Below are 23,664 nucleotides of genomic sequence, written 5' to 3' on the forward strand. Positions count from 1 at the left end.
CTGGTTGTCATCTGTAAGATGGCACTAAAACAAAAAGCTTCCAACTTATTTTGGAAGATTAGGTAAATGAATATGCTCTTAACTTGTAAGATTCCTTACAAAAGCCCAAAAGTTTGTACAATTATATGAGAAAATATGAAGTCTCAATGACTTCTGTGCATGCCTGGTCACAGAGAACAAAATTATTTAGTATGAGTTATTCAAACCTATGAACTGAAGCAAATTTTTATTTTTTATCACCTTATTACTTCCTAGACAGATCTATTAAAAATTCATTGTTTTAAAATTATTTATGTGTTTTAAAATTATTTATCCACTTGTCACATACCCCTTGAAAGCACTATAGGATTTTCTGTTTATGCCTGATTGCAATTTAGCAGTGCCTCCCCTCCCAGGCAGGACTTCAAGAGTCTGAACACTACAGCCTGGAGAATATGTTTTAAAATATTTTTGAAGTACCAGTGTAGTTTGAACTACATTATTATATTTCTTTTCATAATCCTTTCCCTACCCTACCAAATCTCTATTGCAAAAAAGGTGAGACAAGTTAAACCAAGATGAGGCAGAACACAGAGTTTAGCTAGCTTGCTTCTTTTCACTCTGCAAAGCACAAAACTCTCCATCATTATATAACCTCACCAACAAAACACACTCTAGAAATGTTTTAGGGCTGTGTAGACTCCACAACTTCTTCACATAACTGCCTCTATGAAAACAACATTAACCTCATGGCACTCTGAAACAAACATTTTGCTGCATAACCAGAGAGCCTGAGCTTTATCCAAAAGGAATTTAGAAATTTCAGTTGCTCTCAAAAACACAGGTTGCCTATTACAGTGGGAACACTGTCCCCAGAAGCCTCCCTATTAGCAATCTATCAGCCCAGCACTTTAAAAAAGCAAAACCAAATACAACCAGCCTTTAGCATTTAAGTGCCTCCAAGTTTCTGTCAAGCTCCTCAACCTTTAGTGCTTCTAGAAGCCATCTGAGTACAACTGGGCACAGCTCTGGGCACGGGGGAATCTGACAGGAATCCAGCCTTCAGTGCACAGAAACCAGACCTCACCTCACACATCTGGGCTCAGTGAAAGCACTGTACCTAGGCACCATGGAAACTGCTTTCCTTCACAATGTCCTTATTTTTTTCCCCCATAAGTGAGTGTTACAACTTTATGCTGACAGCAAAGGAAGAGTTACAGGTGTACTGAATGTCATGGCACTTCTCACATGGTTTCATGCAATCCCTTTGTCCAATGCAAAAATCACTATTTTACTTCAAGTGTCTGTCTTGACACATCCCTCCCCTAACACTCAGACTAAAGTAGAAGGGAACAGGAGGCAATACCCTGATCCAAAGTCATCAACCAACCAAAGGGACTCAGAGCTGAAAATTTTGTTTAAATAAAGTTAAAAAAATGAAAATAAATCAGAAAAGGCAGGAATAAAAAACATCCTTTTGGAAGGGATATTTTAGCGTTCCTTATGTAAACTGATCTTCCAGAAGGAAATGGCATTAAAAGATGCACAAACTGTAAATATTCTATCCAATCAATTAATGTAAACATGAGACTAATAACATTGTTTTCACAAACACTTCTGACACAAATCTTTCCAGCTGTCCCTCAAGGTGTAATATTATTTCCAGAAACTGGGGGTGGCAGTACAGAAACAGATAAAAAGAGAATCTAAACTTCTCTCGAAGTAGAAGAAGATTGCCTGGTACACATTTGCCCACAGAAGAGTTCTGCACTGAGGACATCTTGTCTTTTTCTTCAGGTATAATGATTTAAAGGGATTTTTTTTTTTCCTTCACAAGCCACCTGCTTGCTATATTTTCATCATCCTTTTTCTTTTTTTAATTTCACTGATATACACTGGACTATGCCTTTTCAATCTCTTTTGAACCATAAATAAGCTGAGATCAAATCCACCCTGTACTGCTCCCAGGTACATTCCTTCTGAGGGAACTCAGCAGAAGTGATAGGTTATCCAACAACATACAAGACTCAAGTGGTGGCTGTGTCCTGCTCTGTGGTCTCCTGAACCAGCTTTTATGTCCCAGTTTCCACATCTTAGCTATTCTAGTTAGATTACTCACAGAAAACCCTATCATTTTCACAAAGTAATGACTTTGGGTTATTTCCAGGTCTTATAAACATGCATTTTGCTCCCTTTTCTTCCATTACCTTCAACATTCTTTATTTTTCAAGCTTCAGTCATGTTTCACTACTTCAAGGAAAAGTTAAAAACCTGTCATGGCAGATTGTATCATTTTCTCACCTTTCCCAGAATTACCAACTGCCACCCCTTCATAAAATCCTGACACTAGAGATTAGGCGATCAAAGATGCTGATTCTGTGTAATTATTTCCTTGGCATTTAAGGAGAGTAGCATTCCTTATCTGTCTTTCTGCCTGCCACAGACACTTCCATTCGTAATCCCCCCATCCTGTGACTACTTAAAAGCTGTCTAGAATTCAGGGGAAAACTTCTAATGCTAATTGACCCTAACTAAATCTATTGAAACTAGCAAAAAAAAAGTTAGAACCATAACCATGACTTATCAATGGTAAGAGGAAGGTCTTTATTTTGATTCAATTGCAGTTCTGTCCTTTAGCTGAAACAATCCCCTTTGAAAATTCAAGTCAGCACAGAGGATGTGGGATAGCAGAGAACAGCAGTCAACTCAATGTGCACAAGCCTGGACTGTTTTCAAAGAACAGCATTAACAAACTACTTAATTTAAAACTGATTCTCCTTAAGTCTCAAAAAATATTTGTATGACATAACTGACATTCATATAATTTTCTCACATTCCTGCAGGACAAGCGTGGACACATGCTTATACAAACATTCACATATGCATTTGTCAGGAAATAAACCATATTTCTTGAATCTGGGACCAGTTCACCCATTCTCCATAAGCCCATCTTAGAAACCCACATCTGCCAGAGAAGCACTTCATCCCCCCAACTTCTAAGCTATTCTTCTTAACTTTAATTTTTAGATTAGCATACATCCAAGTCCCACACTCTAAGTCAAGGTAAGATAAGTATCTTGAAACAATTCAGGGACTTTAGAACAGAGCTTCCTCCACCACAGAGGGGACAGTAGTAACTTCTTAAGAAAACAAATGACAAATGATGCTTACCTTCAAAAGTCACAAGTTAACAAGAATTTTCTGCTTTAGGTGAAAATGTCTGAGCAGACTTCTTCAGAATCAGGATACAAAGTAAAATACAACATGGATCTGTATTACAGATATAATTTATTCCATGCTGCAGCTGGAGGTACACTGCTTTGTTTTGTTGCTTAAGAAGTTGGATACAAATTTTTATATCCCTTTGTTTTAGAGGCATGATCTCTTGGGACCAGAAGTCCAACGTGCAGAGTACTGATAGGGAAAGAGATCCTTAGTACACAAAGTCCTAAAAACAATGTGAATACATTTTCCGGAATTCAGAAGATAATGCCAGAGAATGAAAACATTCTCAGCAAAATTTATGAGAAAAGATCTCCAATTTCCTATGCAATAAAGTCTCCTTTTTTGTGAAATTGTTCTAAGTGAACCTTTCTTCCAGTCAAAGCAGAACTTATCTTGAAGGAAATAGCAGAGCAATACCTTGGGGAGACATGATTTCTGCTCTGTATAGATTGGTTTTTCATGCTATTTTTGAATGACTTTTCTGAAATGCATAAAGTTTGAAATGCTTGCCTGAGGTAAGCTAGGGCTAAAGCAAGGAAGGCAAGAGCACAGACAGTAACTCTACTTTCTCAAAAGCTTTGTACTACTTAATCAAGGGAGTGAGGCATGAGAGGGACACAGACACAAACATCCCTTTGGAGAGAGGGCTGCACTCTCCCTCCCATGGTGGGAGCTCTTCACCTTCCGTAGTCTCCTGCCAGGACAAACACAGAGCAACTCTTGCACCTCCCCTGCAGTTCTCTGCCAAATACTAGAACTTCCTACAAATATTTAAATCCTCAGAATATATGAAATGGTTTAGCACCAGTTCCACAGGAAGAATCTGGGATGGCAACTGACCAAAACTCCCCAGTGTTGTACAAACACCACACAACCATGGTCAGTGCTCAGCCTGACAGAGGCCAGTTTGGACACTTCATAGAAGACATGCTCATCAGCTGGAGAGATCTCAAAAAATAACAAAAACTACTTGATGACTAAAAAACATTACCCAGGAGGAAAGATTAAGTTATATCAGGAAAAATTTTCTAACATTTGAGCTAATTAATCACCAAGCTGACCAACCCAGAAAAGCTACAGAACACCTGGTACTCCACATAACAATAGTGTAACTATCTTGTGACAGCACGACTGCTTGCCTTTCCCAGGGCCTGGCAGTTGGGTTAAATAGGTGCTTTCTAGCTCAACATCCTCTATTTATTGCCAAGATTTAGGTTATTAGATGAAAACTAATTTCACCAGTGTAACTAGCATTCACATCTGGAAAAGTGACCTTTTAAAACAGCTAAAATTATTACTCTGTAACAAAACCTTCATGAACATTTACCAGCTCAAGACATATAGAAGTCTCATCCACAAGTTACCTGGGTGATTTGTGATATTGGAAAAGATAAAGGCATCTTTTAAACACTTTTATTGGAAGCAAAGTGTATTTTATACAGCAAAGCACTCTGAGGAGGTTCCTTGCAGCCCCACTCCCTGCACAGGACTCCCTGTTATACAAGCATGCACTCAGCCCATGGGTGGTATGAAGCTTCAGGTTCCTCAAAAATGGCATCAAATTATCACTCAGTATATGCTAATGCTGCAGATCTTAACAAGCAAATCAAAATTAAAAGAATTACAGCTCTATACTAGCATTAAAATGAGCACTACCAGAGCACATACAGCTTCATGTCATCTACTGAAGTCAGGACAATTTGATACAAGGCAAAGAAAATCTACTTCTCTTGTCTCAGTGAAAACTTCTAATCCAAATTCAGATTTGGATTTAAAAGTTAATGATTTAGCAAGTGTTTTAAGAATGTATATGTTGTTACAGTCTGAGGGATAACAGTTATTCAATAAAATTGTACTTCCAAATCTTTCCTGGAAAAGCTGTTCAAATGCTCTTATGCTGTCTGCAAGAGAGCACTGCATGCACAAGTGTTATTCTCAGCAGCTTGTGTCATATGTCCAGATATTTGGCATTTATTCATACTACATGCAGCCCCTGTCACATATCTACAGTGGCAGCCTCAAGAGACATTCAGCATTGCACCGAACACTGCAATTTCAGTGGTGTTCATGTACTGAACAGAGGAGCAATGTGAAGAATTAAGATGTGATGCTGTGATTTTCTAAACCAATGCAAACACTGCTGGCTCCCTCTGGTGCTAAATATAATGCAGTGTTACATACTAAGCTGCCAGAGAAATAAGGCAATGATATAATCCAATTATTTTGTACAGCAGGTGACAGACATTACAGTAATAAGTGTTGCAGCAGGAAATTTCCTCTTACAGACTAAATCCTTAAGTCCTCATTCATGGCCTGTGCAACAGTTCTTATGTGGAAAAAACATGAGACACACCTTAAAGAAGGGCCACTGTGTTCTGGTATGCATACACAGAGCAGGCTTGCTCTCTTGCACTGTGTTCTCACTTCCTGAATGTAGAGTCTTCCCCTCATTTTCTTAAGAGTAGACTAAAAAAACATTTCTGATTTCTACTTATTAACTTAGTAGTGACCCCTAGAGCAGTTTAAAAAAGCAAACCAAAACCACTTTTAAACCCATTCATTTATGTTGTATACTACTTAAATTAAATTGATGTATTTTGTGTAGTCTGTTTAGCATTTATCTATCTATTACTAAACCTGTTCAACACAGCATACAGATCAAAATCAAGGTACTTGTTCTATTCTCAGGCTCAAGTGGCTCTTTGGGATTTTAAAAACTTAAAAATGCTTGCATTTCTAGTGACACACCAAAGTATTCAAATATTATGATTCAAACTGCTAAGCATTACTCCTTGAATTGTTTTTGTAACTATTGGAAGCTTACTTGCTATTATTCCTATCTGGTAGATTTCCAATGCAAAAAGAAGGAAATTTATTCATCTAATCTGGAAGGGCAGAATTTTTTTGCCTTTTTATCTTTGTATGGAAAGAAGAAAAGCAAGGAAGCATGTTTCCCTTTCCTTCTTCTCCTCCCTTTTTTAACAAGACCAAGGTACAACAGCCTAAAGATACTACCCTGTACAGAGCACCCATTTCCTACATATCAACAGATTTAAGCACGGCTATGAAGAACAAGGTGTGTGATGCTAATCTCCTCCACTTCCTCAGTAAGTGGGACACCAGTAAAATTCCCAACAAAAGAGTGTTTAACCTTAAAAAAAATGGGTTAATGACCCTGTGGATGAAAGGGAGGCTGGTGACAAGGGCAAGAGGGAGGCATTGCTGGTGTGCCTCTTTCCATCCAGCTGTTCCTTGTACTTGCCAGCAGCAAACAGCTGGGTCTGGGGCACCGTGCCAGCTGCTGTCCTGCTCCTCTGGCTACCAGGCAGCAGGAGGTTAACACAGCTCTTCTGAGCTCCTGTCCCCTCAACTACCTGTTTGTAAATTCAGCATGCAACTTAAGGAGGCTGCACCTTTTATAACTCCATGAAAACCACATATACAAAGAGCCCTCTCAGCAAACACCTCCTACCTAACCTCATTCAACAAATTACTTTCTTCTCCATTTGCCCAAAGCATAAATTTTATTCTGTAATTTAGCTACCACCATGTTGAATTAACTACACTTTAGCAAGCACTTTATGTTTTTAATTTTAGGTCAGTACTCCCGAAGAAATTCAAACTCTGAAAAGAAGTTTAAATTAAGCTCAGGAAGACCAAGAGCTGGAATACTTCGGTTTACTCCCAAATACCATTCTAGGCTCAGTGCAAGAAGGCCCTGTGCTCCCATGTGCTAAATGTAGGTAACACCACATTTTCACTTAGGGCTGCTTTGTGCCTTAAAGAAAGGTAGTTTTCACACTTAAGCCTTATTAACACACCATCTAATAAGAAATGTAACACTAGTGCTTCTTAATGGAGTTCTATTTCAAGGTTTTTGCACAGCAGGTATGTACCATTTTCTTCATGAGTGAAACCAAAAGGATTTTTATGTATCACAGAAAGCACTACCTCTTCTTAAAAAAAAAAACCCTAAACAATCTGTTGTTAAAACTTTGTAAATATGCAACATCAATTTGTATTCATCTTAAAAATACAAATCCACTGATGTTTCTATTTCATTTTAAAATACCTTTTCAGGCAAATATTTTATCAAATGGAAATTCAATATTCAAAGAAGAGCCTGTTCTGTGATGTATTTTTACACCCCATTATTACAAATTACAATATTTAACACCAAGTATCTATTTGAATATGTAACATCACTAAGTGGTCTGTTCCATTTCAATAGCTTCCAAACTGTATTTTTCCTTTTCAGCTGAACGAAATTATCTAAACGGACTTCTGGCGAGAAATCCTGAAGGAGCTGTATTCATTATCAGAAAGTCACACAAAAGAAATTACTTGTACAAAAAATGAACCAGCACACCATCACTGGGTATCAAGAAATAACTTTTCTTCCGCCACATGAACAGTCTCGGGTAACATTAGCAGGCAGCCAGGTTGCAAAGAGTCATTTCAGAAACTTCTTCCTTGACTGTAAACATGCTTTCAGCATGAGAAGAGCAACACCAACTGTATTTTCAGCTGCCAGTGTGTAACAAGCCTCCCTGCAGAATGCACAGGATGGTAAACCCAGCAGAGGCACTGAAAACTGTTATCATTACAGTGCAAGGGTTCCATATTGCTGTCCCTTTATCGCAAGACTTTCATACCTCCTTGATGTTTCTCGTAGGCAGCTCCTCTAGGCACTGACTCTTCCTTGTCCTCACAGTAACCAACTGACTCCAGTTCCCCCTCAACCACCCAATTCACTCTTTTATAACACTCTTCTTCTTATTGGCTACAGCTGTGGCCTGTTAAAGTCAGTCCTGCTCCTAATCTTTAATAATTGGCTCAGCTGCAACTTCTTAGGGGTAAGATTACTTTCTATACTACCTTTATTTGCTTATATTCTAACCCCCAACAGAAGACCACCCCAGCCATCATGAGCAATGCACTCACAAACACTGCAGACAGCCCGGGCCCCAGGAGGTGGGCTGCAGGTTTGCTGCTGCAGCATTACTACTGACATAGCAAGCCTGAAAAAAACCCACTGTAATTTAGATGGCCTTCAAGCAGCTGATCAAAAGGCTCTGACAGAGGAGATGTAAACAACAGCTAAAGATGTTTCCATTTTAACTTCTTACCCCCTCGGGAGATCACCACCTCCGCAGGAGAGCTGGCAGAGTGGGATGGTGAGCCCATGCCTCAGTTCCTAACTGTGCCATCTTTGCTGCAGCAGCAGGTAAACACACACTAGCATCCTACATCCAGCTGGGGAACCCAGTGACAACTGCAGTGATTGCTGAAAAGCCACCACAGCTACTGGCCAGTGTGCTAAGGGACAGAAACACCTTCAGCCACTGCAGTGCCTCATTCTGTTGCAATAGAGGAATGAACAGATCTTGCACAAGCCTAAACCTCCTGGTACTAGAAACTGTGAGTTTGGGCAGAGAGTTGCTATTAAGGCCCATTCAGATTGACAGGAATTTTAATACAAGCTTATATATTTATTGACATAAAGATTCTGGATTTAATAATTTAGTTATTTTTTTAATCAGAACAATTTGTATGAGGACTTGAATAGGACTTTAGTGCTGAATATTTCTACAAAGGCCAGTTTCTCAAAGCTTTATCAACTGGCTTCAAGTATTTCTGTACTTGTGATGGAAAAGAAAATCAGCACAATGAAGCTGACCAATTTCCACCTTGGAACTCCCTTACAAGCAGAAAGATGTCCTATACAAACCTATAGCCTGGTAAGAAGCTAAGAGGGGAACCTGACAGCAGAAGTGGCTCTTGGGCTCACCGTTCCTTTTCCACTCCAGAGGCATTAAACCTCCTAAATAATTTCCAACTTTGTGTAAGACTTTAGGCCAGCTGCCAGTCTTCTCTCCTAGCAGGATTAGCTCCTACATACTTGGGCATAAATAGTGGCTGGACTGAAACCTAACAACTTTACTAAGTAAGTAGTTTCCCTTGAAAGCCGGCTTTTACACTGTAGCTTTCATTTCATCTTAGCTAATTAATGCAGCAGGAGCTGGGTACTCACCTATCAATCACAAACTCCTTCTGTCTTAGCAGCCCTTCTTTAATTTTCATTAGAGATTCCCAGTTGCTGGAGTCCTGATAGCTGGTAGCTGGGTAACTTGAACGAGATGTTCCAGGTGAAACCTGCATAAAACAATTGTAGGATTAGGCCCCAAAACAGTGAAAGTAAATAATGTGCTACATATTACAGCATTTACAAAGAAGTTTGCTCTTACAGAAACCTAAGTACTGTTTTTCAGTTTAATTCAGATTTGCTTTGTGCAAAACAACTGGATTTATAAACAAATTTCTGGAAACAAACTTCAGCCCAGTGTCATTGATTTTATCATTTCTCTACTAAACAATTCATAGCTCTGAAAGCAGTTTGGAACGAAAAGCTCACTTAGAATTAACTATCTCATCAAGAGGAAGAGCACAAAGCATTCATATCACATCCTGCTGCAATCCTTGTAGCACTTGAAAGGCCAGGGCTGGGTAGCTCAGACCTGCTGGTAATGGCAGGTAACAGTCACCACTGCCCCGTTCAACTCCCGCCCATAACAGCTGTCTCTTTACAGAGAAAGAGACATTTCCCTTGATGTGTGTGCACTTAAATACAGACTATGGGAATATAATTTTGGCTGCATTGTAAGAGAATACAACCTTCACAAGTAACAGGTTTCAGGCTTTCTATTAATTTTCACAAAAGCCAGGCTTCATGTCTCACAACAAACTGAGGGCAATAACTGAACTAAATATGAACCAAGAACATCATGGTTTGGAACAAAAGTAAAAAAACTGGGGCATTCAAGAAAGCATTTGTTACAAATTTTTGCATCAGGAATTCACATAAGGGATGGTTTAAGCTAGAGCTTCTGAGATCAAGCTGAAGAGTCCCAGCATCAGCTGCCATGAAGTACCATTTAATCTTTCACCAGTTTTTTGAATCACTGAAAAAAGATAACTGTCTTTATTTTCTGAGAGGAATCCTGGACAATGCTGTCTTTCTATGTTTTTGAAAAAGAGCAGAAGGAAAAAAAGTGAAAACATGGCTATTAAAAAACATATTTTAAGCTCTTTTTTCTTTTATAGTGCCACAATGTTTTAAATTTCACCTGAAATTACAACAAACTGCATTAAGACCAAGACATATGATCAACAGTTAAAATAAGTTAAACAACTGCCAAGCACTCCCCGCTTCTGGTCAAAGTTTTACTGTGAATTATAACACTGAATGGAAAGAATTCATTGCTTAAACCCCAATATCATGAAGTACTAAAGTCAGGAGCCAATTCCGCACAACTATAATCTCTTCTATAACTTCAAAAAGTATTTCTTCCCATTCAGTTTACTTCAGTTCTATCCCTAGCTTGGTCACTGATGTGTTTCTGCACATTTATTATCTTTGAATTCATAAGCTAAACCAGGTAAGATGACAAGACTTAAAATTTCTAAAAATCTTTCAAGACTCTTACACCCTCACCTCACCCCTCATCCCCCCAGGTCCAATTCATCTGCTTCAGGGAATATTTCTTTTGCTTAACAAACTGGAAAGCCTCAATAGTAAGATCAGTTATGAATCATTAAAAAAAACCAAACAAACAAAATCTGACCACAAAAAACAACAACAGTTCTACACATTAAATACTGCACACACCAATTAAAAGCAAAATCTGAACTGGTGATATAATATTTTTATTTTTGGTTTGGGCAGTGATCTAATAAACTCAGAAAGACACCTAGTCATGATTCTTCCTGTAAGTAACACATATGTAGAGTCTTTACAGCTTAGAAGTTTATTTTGCCTGGGTTGCTCCATCCAGACCACATCACTTCAAAGTCATCTTTGGTGCTTACAGAATACCTTGGGATTCTCACATACTGTTCTGTATTATACATATGACTGGCTGAATTGAGAGGCACCAGCACAAACCTATTCCAGCCAAAGTCTCTCAGTCAGCCATGCCATGTCGTGCAGTACAAAGTGACAACATCAGGAACTATCACTGAACTTCATGTTATGAATTTTTTTCCTTTGCTTTTCCCACTATAGTGCTGATGAATGCTGGAACAGACATCCATCTCAACACCACTACACTACCGTCAAAAGAGAAAAAAGAAACAGTCCTTATTGCAGCTGGGATTCGATCTTTACTTCTCAGAGCCAGAACTTCTTTCTCTACTCAAGAGGAAACTCACAAGCATTTGACATGATGAACAGGAAATATATGGCTTTATAAAGCCAAATCAATTTATTGAGCATGATTACTTTTGTCTTTAAAAATGAACTATAAAAATGAAGAAATTAAAGACAGCAATTTAAATACAAACCCATCTTAAGAATGAAGACATTCTGGAAGTCATGGGTGGTTTCTTTAAGAGAATTTTTCAATGCAAACCCTTTATTTCAATCTAGCACCTCTGCAAACATTAATTTGCACTGAAGTCGGAAAAAAACTCTTCAAATATGGTACAACAAATAGAAGTTGGAAAAAAACCCTTCAAATTTGGTACAATAAGTAAGTATACAAGTCAAATACTGTAGCTGCTGAAAAGCAATGCAACGTGTTTTGCAAAGTTAAGAACAGAGCAATATTTTGTGAATGACATGCCAACAATAGTGTGTTAGTTTGGGGTTTTTATTAAATTTAAACCATAAAGCCTCCATAGATTACTCACTGACATACTTTAACTCTGGAATATACCCAATCCTATGGAGTATATACAGGCTGTATACACATATGTAACACCAAATAAAATATTACTTTGTATTAAAATTGTATGCTTCTATTTTTCACTCTGAACAAATGAAAACAAACAAAAACGTTTGATTCTGATATCATGTTTAATCCAATTTAAAAAAAAAGAAAAAGAATATACTAAAAATACTTAGCACTTCCCAAAATAACAAGACACTTCACTCATTTAGGAGCACATGGTGTTGATTACTACAAACAGCTTTCTAGCTGCTTTGAATTGTGTGGTAACACACAGGCAGCCCGCTTACGTTTGAGTATCTTGTCTCCTAAGGATATCAAACCAAATAGTGAGACCAGATACACTTCCAGGAGTCATATTTAGAAAGCCATCCACAACTCCAAGCCCTTAACTTGAATCGTCCACAACTACAAAACAAAATACCATCTGGAAAGACACAGCATTCTTTTCTATCTGTCCTACAAAATACAACTATTTTTGTCACCTGGCACCTCTTCTGAGAGTATCAGCCTTGTCCTGAGAACATGTGTTCAGTTAGAACAGTATCCTTTGCACAGTGACATCCAAAGGTCCTCACTAGCTTGTTTTGTGACAGAGGCTTGGCAAACCTTCAAGTCACTGTTGAGGCAAAGTCAGCTGCTGGGGAAAAAGAAATAAAATAAGAAATCTTTGCTGTACTAACCTAGATGCAAATACTGCTGGAACAGACATTGCTGACTGATAGCTTCATGCTTATTATCAGTGGAAAAACAATTTTCCTGTGGACAGAGTGTAACAACATTTAGATAACTTAGATCAAATATGGCTGGGTTTTAAATTGTGCTAATTAAAATTATCTTCTCAACCATGCCCATAGTTTCTGCCTGAAGCAGATCAGGGTCTCAGCACACAGAGGAGCCCAGCATTCCACATGTAACATGCTGTATCATGTCAAATGATGTCATTTACTACATCACAAAGTAAAGTCTGAAAATGTCAACACAATACTTAATCTCAAAAAAACCCAAAAACCAAACAAACCTCCCAAAAACCCCAATCTATTTGAAAGGGTTTTTTCATTAAAGTCACAGCTTAAATAATCCAGTGCTGTCCATACTCCAACTGTAGATGTTCACAGTCCATTACTAACAACTAGCAGAGCACCAAGAATTATGCCAGGTGAGCGATTCCTTCCAGACAACTGCTTACACTGCCCTACTGTATCATAAACTCCTGTCCATAGGAATCATTCCTCTCTTGCTGCATTTAACAGGCATTACTCAACAGAAAGAAAATTCCTTGCATCCACAGCTAATCCAAGGCAAAGAACCAACACAAGCAATGTTAGTAGGAGCTAAGGATTCCTTTTCTGACTGACAGTTGAGGAAACAAATATGGGTGACCGCTCAGGCTGTGCCTCAGGGACATCACTGGATGGATAATGTGGGAGAAAGAAGAGGTGGATGTGGCAGCAGCAAGCCCAAATGTCATGGAGATGCCTCCTGCCTATGGGTCACCTGTGATAGGAAAAGGTTTAAATCTGCACAGGCAGAGCAGCAGCCACTGAGGAGCTCTGTAACTGCTCCACACCCTGGGTAAGGAAAACCAATTCACCCATCCCTTCCTCCCCACACAGATTTCTTCCTAAGATCAGTTTCAGGTCAGAACAGCTCCCATAATTGAGACAATCTCAAAAGATCATTCATCCTTTTGCAGGTGAAACACGACAGGGTTGGTGGCTGTCAGGCAGGAAAAGCTACAGAAGGCTGCAACCATGGAATAAGGCCCTAATTTTAAGGAATGATTTCTACAGAAAGACTGTGCATTGCAGAAATGCGCTAGAAATACAGCTAAAAAGCTGAACCCTCCACACTGTAAAAGATTCTGAGCTGGGCAGAAAAAAGACTACAGACAAGAATTTATAATTTGTGGTATCAGTACCTCACCACCTACTGCTCTACTCTGCTCCATCTTTGCCTTTTAGGGAAGATAGTGTTTCTGCTCAGCAGGATATAATCACTACAATTCTTGGCAGCAACACCTAGGCTGTATCACATTTTCCCTATGCTTTCACAAATTTCCAGCAGTCACGGGGGAAAGAACATCTAATCATGCCCTTGCACTTTTATTCGAGCCATGGTACATGGTGCTCTTTGGAGAATTTCTTCAATGTGGAAAACATCATTAAAATCAACATTGAAACACCATCAAATGGTGAGATACTCAAAAATACAGGTGTATTGTAGAGAGGTTAGCCAACAGCAAAATAAAAATCAATAAGGTTTGGAAAAAAATCCCAAACACATACTTTATATAGACATGCAGGCTGCAAAGCAGTTAATACAAGAGAGACCACAACTAACAAGGAAAATGCACTTGACAGGAGATGACAATTTAACCTGCCTGAAAATCAGCTTAATGCAAGTTTGGATTGCCTGTATATGGGATGTCAGGTTACAGAAAAAGGGGGTGAGGGAAAGGATAAAGCAGTGACTCTAAACAGCTCTGGCATAAGCCCAGTTGCAAGAGTATGTCTGGTAATACAATGCGAGGAACCAGAAAGTCACTGGAACAGTAAAACATGTCCAAAGAAGAGAAACTTTCATGGCTAAAAAGCTTAGAATGATTTATGATAAAGAACTAAATATCACAAAGCCTGAAGAGACATCAAATCAGACAGCAAATACCTTGTTTTCTAGGTTGAGAGTCCATGTTAACTAAGGTTGATGGAATGAAAATTGAGATATGGCAATCTGGGATAAGAGTATCAGGAGAAAACAAACAAACAACAGCAAAAAACAACAAAAAAGTCCATCAAACCAACTAAAGAGATGGAGAAAAGTAGCAAAAACATATCACAAATGACTGAGAGAAGATCCAAATTTTAAGATTTTAGAATCTGCACTGAATGAAGCTTAGGAATTAAAGAGCAAGCCAGCCCTTACTTGATGACACATCAGGACTTCCTTTGAGTTAGGATTAAATAATGCATTCTTGTGCCTAACGACACACTGACTACACAATGCCAAGAGCAGAATAATCACAGTTAGGCACCAACCTCATCAACAAAAATTCAAGAATTAATTTTAGAAGGGATCACCTCAAAGATATATAGCCAGAGCTGAGCTGCATGGATGCTACATCTCTTGTATGACTTCTTAAAACTTTTCCAATAAAAAATTAAAATGCTAGTGCTATTTACAGACACCACCACTATCATCATAAACTTTGAGAAAATGGAAAGCTTTCAAAATGGAGAAGAATAAACACTAATAGCATTCACATGCCTCCTAAAGGCAGCACTCCCTCTAGTCATTACACTTCTACTAACACATTTGTTCTAACTTGCTTCACAAATGAAATCCCCATTGCACACAGGGCAAGACACTTAATTCAGACCTCACAGATTTTACTCTCATAAGCCTGGGAGGAATCTGACAATCCTGCAATTTACTGTTATTTGTATATTTACTTCTTCCCCAACATTGTTTATACTGCAGCTGAGGCTCCTGAACTTCATCAAGGTCAGGTCTGATAATCACAACAAGGGAGGAAGACATGATCCCTTCACACAACAGCTTACAAATGAATTAAGAGCAAAGCATAGCAAGTACATGGTTGCTGGGATACAACAAGAGATGGGAGAAAACAAAAGCTAAGGTCAGGTAGCTATTCACCATGGAGGAAAAAAATCTTAAATAAATAAAAAACAAGCAGAGATTTTTTACTGATGGCACAGCTACAGGGTTTTGATAGCAACCGCGTGGTCACTTAAATGTGGCATAAATGTACACGGCTATCAAAGGGAGGGGGCCTGTTCTCCTGCCTCTTCTCACCACTTCAAACAGTCATACCTTTCAGCTCCCTCCTGACAGCCCCAGTCCCACACTCTTCCCCCCATCCCACACACGTGAAGGTTATTTGCATCTCGGTCAGACTCTTATCAGATTCACTGCACTGAAGGCCATGTGAGATCTAGCACTGGCACACACTCCTAAGTGGGAAAGCAGTGTACAAGACAACACATTTTGCAGTGGCACAGCTTTGTGCTGGATTAGTATGAACATGACCACAAGCTGAATTATCTCAACTACAGGCACTGCCAAACCCTTCCAAAGTATCAGTGTATAGACTGAGTATTTTCCAAGCTTCTAAAAAAATCCTATTATCCAGTTGCAATGACATTGTTAAGTTACTGGCCAAGACCTGGTGTTTAGGTAAGCAATCAGTTCAAGAAAAGGAACTTGCACAGGAAGATTGCATAACAGAATAAAACCAAAAGCCTCCTGCACTTTATTTTCAAAATAATCCTCCCTGTGTTGCCTCTATGAATTATGACAGCACACACAGGAGCAGCAGCACAGTCCTAGCCTACAGTCAGAGACTGCATGTGTAAGACACCTATGTGCTCAGAATTTGCATTCAGCAGGGGATCCCGAATAAAGCAGAAATATAGCAGGGGATTTGCAAGGGAAGGGAACTGGAATTCTGGTCACCAATTAACTGGCAAGGTTTTGTTCCTTCTAGCATCCCTGATGGTACTATGCAGAAGCCTCCAAGGACGAAGAAGCAATGGATTAACTCTGGAAAGAGTTTGCACAGTCCCTAGGGATGCATGCTGTTAGGGCAGAGACAAGGGCAGTCTCCCAGAAGAGGCTGCAGCCTCTTAGCAGTCCTCCCTGCCTTTCCTGACTCCTCATCTCTGTCCCCTAAGCCCCTACGTTCCTGAAGGGTGAAACCAGCACTCCTGGAGCTGCACAGGGGATGATGACGATACACCCTCCTCTGCTTATCTTCCCCTGAACAACCACACTTTGCTTGCTTTTATGTGTTCTTATAACATTCCTTCATACTTCATGCAACACCAATATTATTTTTGTCATAAATCCTTTCCATTTATATTCTGGCAAATGTTATGAACACAAAACACTTCTAGGTGCCACTTAATATGACGTTAAAAGCAACAGTGCCTGGAATTTTCCACTGATAACAACTGGGTCTTTCCTAAGTATAGAAGCACTTGTTTTATTAAGTGTTCATTTTATCTTCCCACTGCATTGAAATTCAAATGTTCTTTACTATAAAAAAAAAAAAATTAAACATCTGGAGATGAAAGGGAGCTCCCACAACAACAACTTTTTTTTTTTAACTTTTAGTTGAAGTTTCACTGGTAAATTCATGATTTCTTTTTGCTTCTTATTCTGTCCTGGAAAGCAAAGTGACTATAGTTATTCAAAAAGACCATTGTTTTATGTGCTCAATAAATACAGGGCATGTATTCACTACAAAAACTCATGAACTGTACAAGTAACACAGAAGAGAGTAAGTCTAGTTTCTTTGTCAGAAACTCGGAGAACTACAAGTGACAAGCACTAATTGACAGAAGTAGCGTAAAAAATAGGAACAGTTGGCAAAAATCAGTCATGAAGGACATGTAAAATCAACATCCTCAACCAAGTTCTGATCCAAGTCTTATAAAGGTTTTATAAAAACCTTTAAGTTAAATGTACACTGCTAATTCCTACAAATACCAGTTTACTGAATGCCAATCTTGATTGCTCATGATTACTTACTATGCCTGCTCATGGCTAATGTGGCTAATGTGGATGCAAAAAGTGGATGCAAAAAGTGGATGCAAAAGACCTAGAAAGCAATCAAAAAAGCAGCTATTTTTTGCCAGTCTGCACAAACTTTGCAAGGATGAGAAGAGCTGGCTATCAATCTTGCACAGAAACTAACAGGAGTCCTCCTGTAACATGAAGGGACAAAAAGAGAGTGCAACTTGGGTGAATATTAGAGGAAAAAAACCAACAACCCATACTTCTGCAGTAATTGGAGAAGAAAAGTTAGAAAAACCTTTTAAGCACAGAGCACCAAATTCTCTTAATGAAACATGCAAACATATTGAAAGAGAGGGTAGCCACTATGGATTTCATGTGAAGCAGGAGCATGCATTTGGGGAAAAGTGATGCTCTGCAAATTCTTTATCCAGGGTCTTGATTTTTCAAATGGAAGTTGTTGAGATTCTGTGAAGGGTGTTGGCCCCTAAACCAGAAAACTGAGCCTCTCCTTTCCTGTGTTCCATTTGCTTTAGCTTTTCAGGACTTCACAAGAAACATGAGCCATACTCAGCACAATTAACTGAAGTTTAAAATAAACAAAAAAAAAAAAAAATCCCACAAAAATAAAGCAGAAGCATTTGGAATATTTATATTTGAACAAATCCAACAATTCCCACAAACCCAAGAAAGTACATTTTATTTAAAAACAGAAATCCAGAGCTGGTCTCTATGAGCACTTGCAGAAAAAAGGGAGTGAAATTACTGGAACATGTGCACTTCAAGTTTTGCACGTGCAACTTCTGCGCATGCTATAGCTGATGGGGAAGGAATGATTAGATAATACACTCTTTTCCACTTCCTTTTAGGCTGATAAACCAAAATTGTTAGCAGTAACAAAGACATCCTCTCACGCACACCTTTGTTCTTCTCCAGCTCTTATTACCACAAACATGGATTTAAAAAACAAGGAAAAAAAGACAAGGATACTCTATAAATAGTGGCAAGGGAAGGATTTAGTAAAGCTGCCTTAGTGGGGATTGGAAGACCAAATCGAGTTCTCTACTGAAACAGTCTCATGCAGAGTGTTAATAAGATCTGTGGCCATCAGAGTGCTGCACAATGTGAGTACAATATTAATCTACATTTATTGGTGACTACTTTGAAAAACTTCCATGAATGGGAAAATTAGAGGCATACTCATATTTTCTGTCTCAACTCCAGAAGTTCTTCCCAGACAGAACTAGCTGTTTCAGCCAGCAAACCAAGCAAAACAGCACATGGACCTACTGTGAAGATTGACTTGCTTCAAGCAGGGATTCTACCATCATCCCTGTACAGCATCACATATATGATGTATCATCACGTAGACATTTCCTTCACCTGCCCCAGAATTTTGAAAAATAAAAAAAAAGGAATATTATACATATATTTTTTTAACTCACAAGGAGACACCATGTACTTGCATGACTCTGTGAATTTTAGATTTATAGAGGCTCTGCACCTTTGGCAAATCCTGGAATCTCAAAAGTCAGACATTTGAAAATCCAAGCCTGAAACACCTGCATCACTGATAAACAGAAGAAATGTTGTTAATTTAACACTGCACTGCGTGTGAAAGCAGCAACCACACAACCATGGAAGGTAGTCACATAATTTGTGTGTGGAGTAAGTGACGGATATTTGAACTGTTTGGCTTCAATCCAGATTGAACCTTTTCCACTTGAGTTTATGAGGGGTACTTGAAACACACTTGTCTCTAGCAAAAGCAGCAGTATGATGTAAGGGTGCATCCAAACATCCGTGTCAGTGTGTGAAGGTGTTTTCCTTCCTTACAAGATAAACTTGGGGGAGCCCTAGCACCTTCTTTATATAGGCAGAAAAGGCAGAAGTTCACACTGAAAAAATAAATATAATTTTCATCACCAGCAATTAGTACTTGTCACTTGTAGGTCTCCAAGTTTCTTACAAAGAAACTAGACTTATTCTACAGAGAGGAAACTGAGACAAGAACAAAGACAATTGGTCTCTTCAAAGAGCACCAAAACACAGAGGATTCTCTAGTGTGGAAACTATTTTGTAAGCGAAATCCTGGTTTTAACAAATACAAATGAGACTATCTCTACCTAAAGAAAAATAAATATGTGTTGATTGAAGTAAGTTCATTTAGAAGGTGGGAAAAATTAATGTTTCAGAATGAACTACTTTTGTTTTCATTTTTTAATTCACAGAGATGTCAATAATAATGATATACCAAGTACTCACACAACCAATTGATACAAGAGGACTGTATTTCAAAACCATAGAACCAATTAATTTTCAATGAAGGCCACAGAAAGAGGAAAAAAGCAAATAGCTTCTTCTATAAGAATGGAGTCATAAAAGCAGGAAAAAAGCTCTCCACATCACCTCAGTGGTCAGAAAGCTACAGACAAAACAGTCTGGGTACTACACTTGACAAAGCTTCCATGTTCCAGTGACTGACCACGGAACTTCCATGAGAAAGCAGCTGCCTGAAACAGAATACATAGTCAGAAAATATCTGCAAGACCAGGAAATCTCTTCTTGCTATTCAGAGCTGGTCTGAACCAAGGAGTAGAGCCATGTTTTTATCTGGCACATTCTGCAACAGAATAAAGAAAAATATGAAGTTTTGTACATCAAATTCTCAGGTAATGAAATTCAAGATCCTAATTTTCTGGGGTGCTTTTTTGCTGAATGCTTTTTCCCCTGTTTTAGCTATGAATTGCATGAAACAAAGATACTGAGCAATAGATAGCTGACGCTCACCATGGGAATTAGTCTTATTCCCATGAGGGAAGAGGAAATTCCCCATGAGGGAAGAGGAAAAAAAAAGCCCAACTTCAGAGCAATGGAAAGAAGAAGTGAAGAAAAGACACATACCATTCTGTAACACTAAGCAAGAGAAAGAAAGGTGTTGCTGGCTCCCACTTTTCAAAGTAGGGCCATGTGAAAATTAGCCTGAAAACTCTTTCAAAGCCTGATTTATGCCATCTCCATGTTGATCTGAATGAAGATCCCTGTTGAGGCCACTGGTCTACCTGCTGCCCCTCCACGCTCCCTGAGGGTGATCACTGCAATAATCTGCACAAAAGAATCTTTCAACTTCTAAATGATGCCAAAACATTCATCATTTGGGCAATATTTATGCATTTCTGCTAGGTCAACTTTCAGCTGAAGATAGGTAGCAGCAAAAGCTAAAGCCCAATCGTTTCTCCTCAATTCTGCAGTTACGCTTTCAAGTGGAGATAATCCAGCACCACCACTTGGCAACTGAAACGTGGTCCTCCAACTTTATCTCTCCTTCATGTGCCTTTGTCCCGCTGTTCATCTATCACTCACAACATGTCAAATAACACAACTAATCTCTGTGCTTCCCAGAACAGTTTATCTGAAAGACACTCAACACAGTTTCTTAGGTATAAGGATCTCGGCACACCACCTAAAGCACATTGTTCAGCTTAACCAATTGAGGACACCAGTAAGCACTAAAACACAGTGTTCCCAGGCGTTTCATAGAAATAAAGAACCTTCCCTGTAATGAAGATCATTGAATTTCCTATCCTGTCTCATGTTCCTATTTTGAAGACACTTTGCATCACTGAAGATAACTGCTATAGTAAATTATTTGACCTTCATTAACCTAGTAAAAAGGTAAACTTCATCACTGTGAAAGCCACCAGGTATTTACAGGAACACAGCTTTTTGTGCTGTCAATATTTTGTTGCAAAATAAACCGCCTGCATGGGTCAAATCTGTGCTAATTGTATTGTATCCACATGAAATAAATGTTTCCTAACAGGGTTGGGGAAGAGGAAGGACAGAGCCAATTTTCAGAGCGAGAGCCAGGCAAAACTTCTTGTTTCCCTTCTCTTTTAACACTGGGTCAAAGCACCAAAGACAATAAACAGGCATGACACACTTGTGCACCCTGTGTTCTACTTTAATAGTTTAAGGTTTGCGCCAGTAACAGCAACTGAAACAAAAACATTCAAGAAGACCTTTCAAAAAATGCCTTTGGTCAGTAACAAATCTGATGACTACTACTACCTGAGCATTCACCATTCCCAAAAAGAGAAATATTTCAGACCAAGTTTTCTATTCATTTATTTTGTACTTTTTCCTAATCACTTTGCAATGGTATGCTTTATAAACTGCTGCCTCAAAAAGTAATTTCATCTTGCTTGTAAAAAAGAAAAAAACGTGAAAACCAAACTAATTTAACGTTTGTCCCATGGTTAGAAAAATAAATACGTCTTGTCCCAGAGGAAAGTAACACGATGCAAAGCCTAGATTTCTCAGCAGAGCTGTTTCCTAAAATGCTAACAAAGACCATAAGTCTCACTATACAAAAGCAGGAACATCTGCAGCCTCAGAAAGGCAACTTCCTCCACATAAATCCAGAAGATAGATTTGAGACTACAGATGTGAGCGAGATTCACTGAAGTCAGATAATCATTAAAGGAGGCATCAGGTAAAACATATAAGGAAATGGGTCATAAATCTATGAAATTCAAGAAAAAACCTTAAATGCATTAAAAAAGTTACCGCTCAATCGATTAGGTTGTTACCCTATCTGGTGTGATTCTGGAATGCTATTCACATCAGCACTGAAAATACTGATTTTTCTGTACTTTTAAAGGAGGGAAAAACTCACATTTTCCTTTAGGATGTATTAGGCTTACAGCACAAATGTAACTGAAGGATACATTAGCTCCTTTCTCTTTAGAGAACCTTAAAAAGTGTCCTGTAAGCCACATCTGCTAATACCTGGATGACTACAAGAAATTACCCACCACAGAATCAGGCCAGAAAACTATTGGTTACAAAAAAGAAAGATCTCATTTTAGAGTTCAGCTTCAATACCAAAGTCTGCTACTCTGTCCCACACACACACGAATCATTGCACATTTGTGGGAGCATTCAGATCTCCCTTCTGTGTGCTTTTCATTACTGTTAAACCAGACATGCCAACACAAGAACTTCTGCCGTGTGAGATCACAGAGGCACTTTTGCAGTGTGAGAGAAAACTGCAGCAGCATCATGAAAAAACTCACTGACTCCAGTACTCCACTGGAGTACTCTGAGTACTCCACTGCTGAATTTCTTTACTTGTATATTATAAACAATTGGACTTGGGTCGCAGTCCATTTCTATATAGAATCATGATTATCAGCGGACCAGACAGTGACACCTCAAACTCTTTACAGATTATACACGTGGCCAGTGTCTACAGCTGGAATTTTGAAAACTAGAACAAGAAAGGCAAAAATAATCCAGGAAATTATTACCAATGTGAATAGAAGTCTCACAATTATTATTTAAATAAAGGAGCTCATATGCTGAAGTACAACATGTCTCTTTTTAGACATTATTCCAAACATCAACCGGATCTCTAAATAATTTCTGAGAAGAAACATGTTCAAGTGGTAGATTCCTAATCCCCCTGGAGAAAGCCCAGATCATCTCCATTTAAGGTCAAGCAGGCAACAGCTGCACATTTTTGTTCCCCAGAACAAAATGCAGCAGACCAAAACCTTCAACACAGATTCCTTTTTTAAAGCTTTTCCTTTCTCATATCCACGGGTGTCTGGACCTGTTCACCCAGGAGTGAATGAAAACAGTACAATGATGTGCTCATTTATTGTGTCTGTACTTGTCAGACTTGACATGTCCCATAAAGCAGTACTTTGGCATCTGCCTCAGAACCCCACCAAAACCTCCATGAGTTACATGAGAGAATGTAACCAACCAGAACTAGAAAAATGTTCTCAAGAGAGTGTTCCTAAACAAGCTTGTTTTTAGAGAAACAACATTAATACAACATCTACAACACTCATGTGGGTCTGAACTTGTACATGTTATTGTTATTTATGTTATGTTATTGCTATTTGGGAAATACATTTTCCATCTTAAAATTCTTATTAGATTTGACATTTAGAGAAGATGTGTATTATGTTTCTGATGAAATCCTAGTATTTTTTCAGTGCCTTAATTTGTACATTTAGGTATCACTTTAAAATGGAGACCAAGCTATGACTGTGTCAGCAGCTCACAAACAAAACCAAATTCTCTTAAGGTATCTCATTTCTAAAAAGCTCCAATTCATTAACAAAAAGAGCCAAAAATTTGGGGTAGTGTAACTAAATAACATGACAATTTACATCAAATT

At 38.6% G+C, this 23,664-nt stretch overlaps 1 protein-coding gene across 2 annotated transcripts in view; it reads right to left on the minus strand.

Moving 5' to 3' along the window:
* Nucleotides 1–23,664, minus strand: part of CEP85L (centrosomal protein 85L) — a 135,280-nt gene that overhangs the window by 18,465 nt on the left and 93,151 nt on the right. For both annotated transcript variants that reach the window (XM_077175224.1, XM_077175223.1), the window contains exon 4: nt 9,239–9,360. In XM_077175224.1, coding sequence (XP_077031339.1) covers nt 9,239–9,360 — 122 coding nt within the window. The remainder of the gene's footprint in view (nt 1–9,238; nt 9,361–23,664) is intronic.

Source organism: Agelaius phoeniceus, chromosome 3, assembly GCF_051311805.1.
Source record: "Agelaius phoeniceus isolate bAgePho1 chromosome 3, bAgePho1.hap1, whole genome shotgun sequence".
Taxonomy (NCBI): Eukaryota; Metazoa; Chordata; class Aves; order Passeriformes; family Icteridae; genus Agelaius; species Agelaius phoeniceus.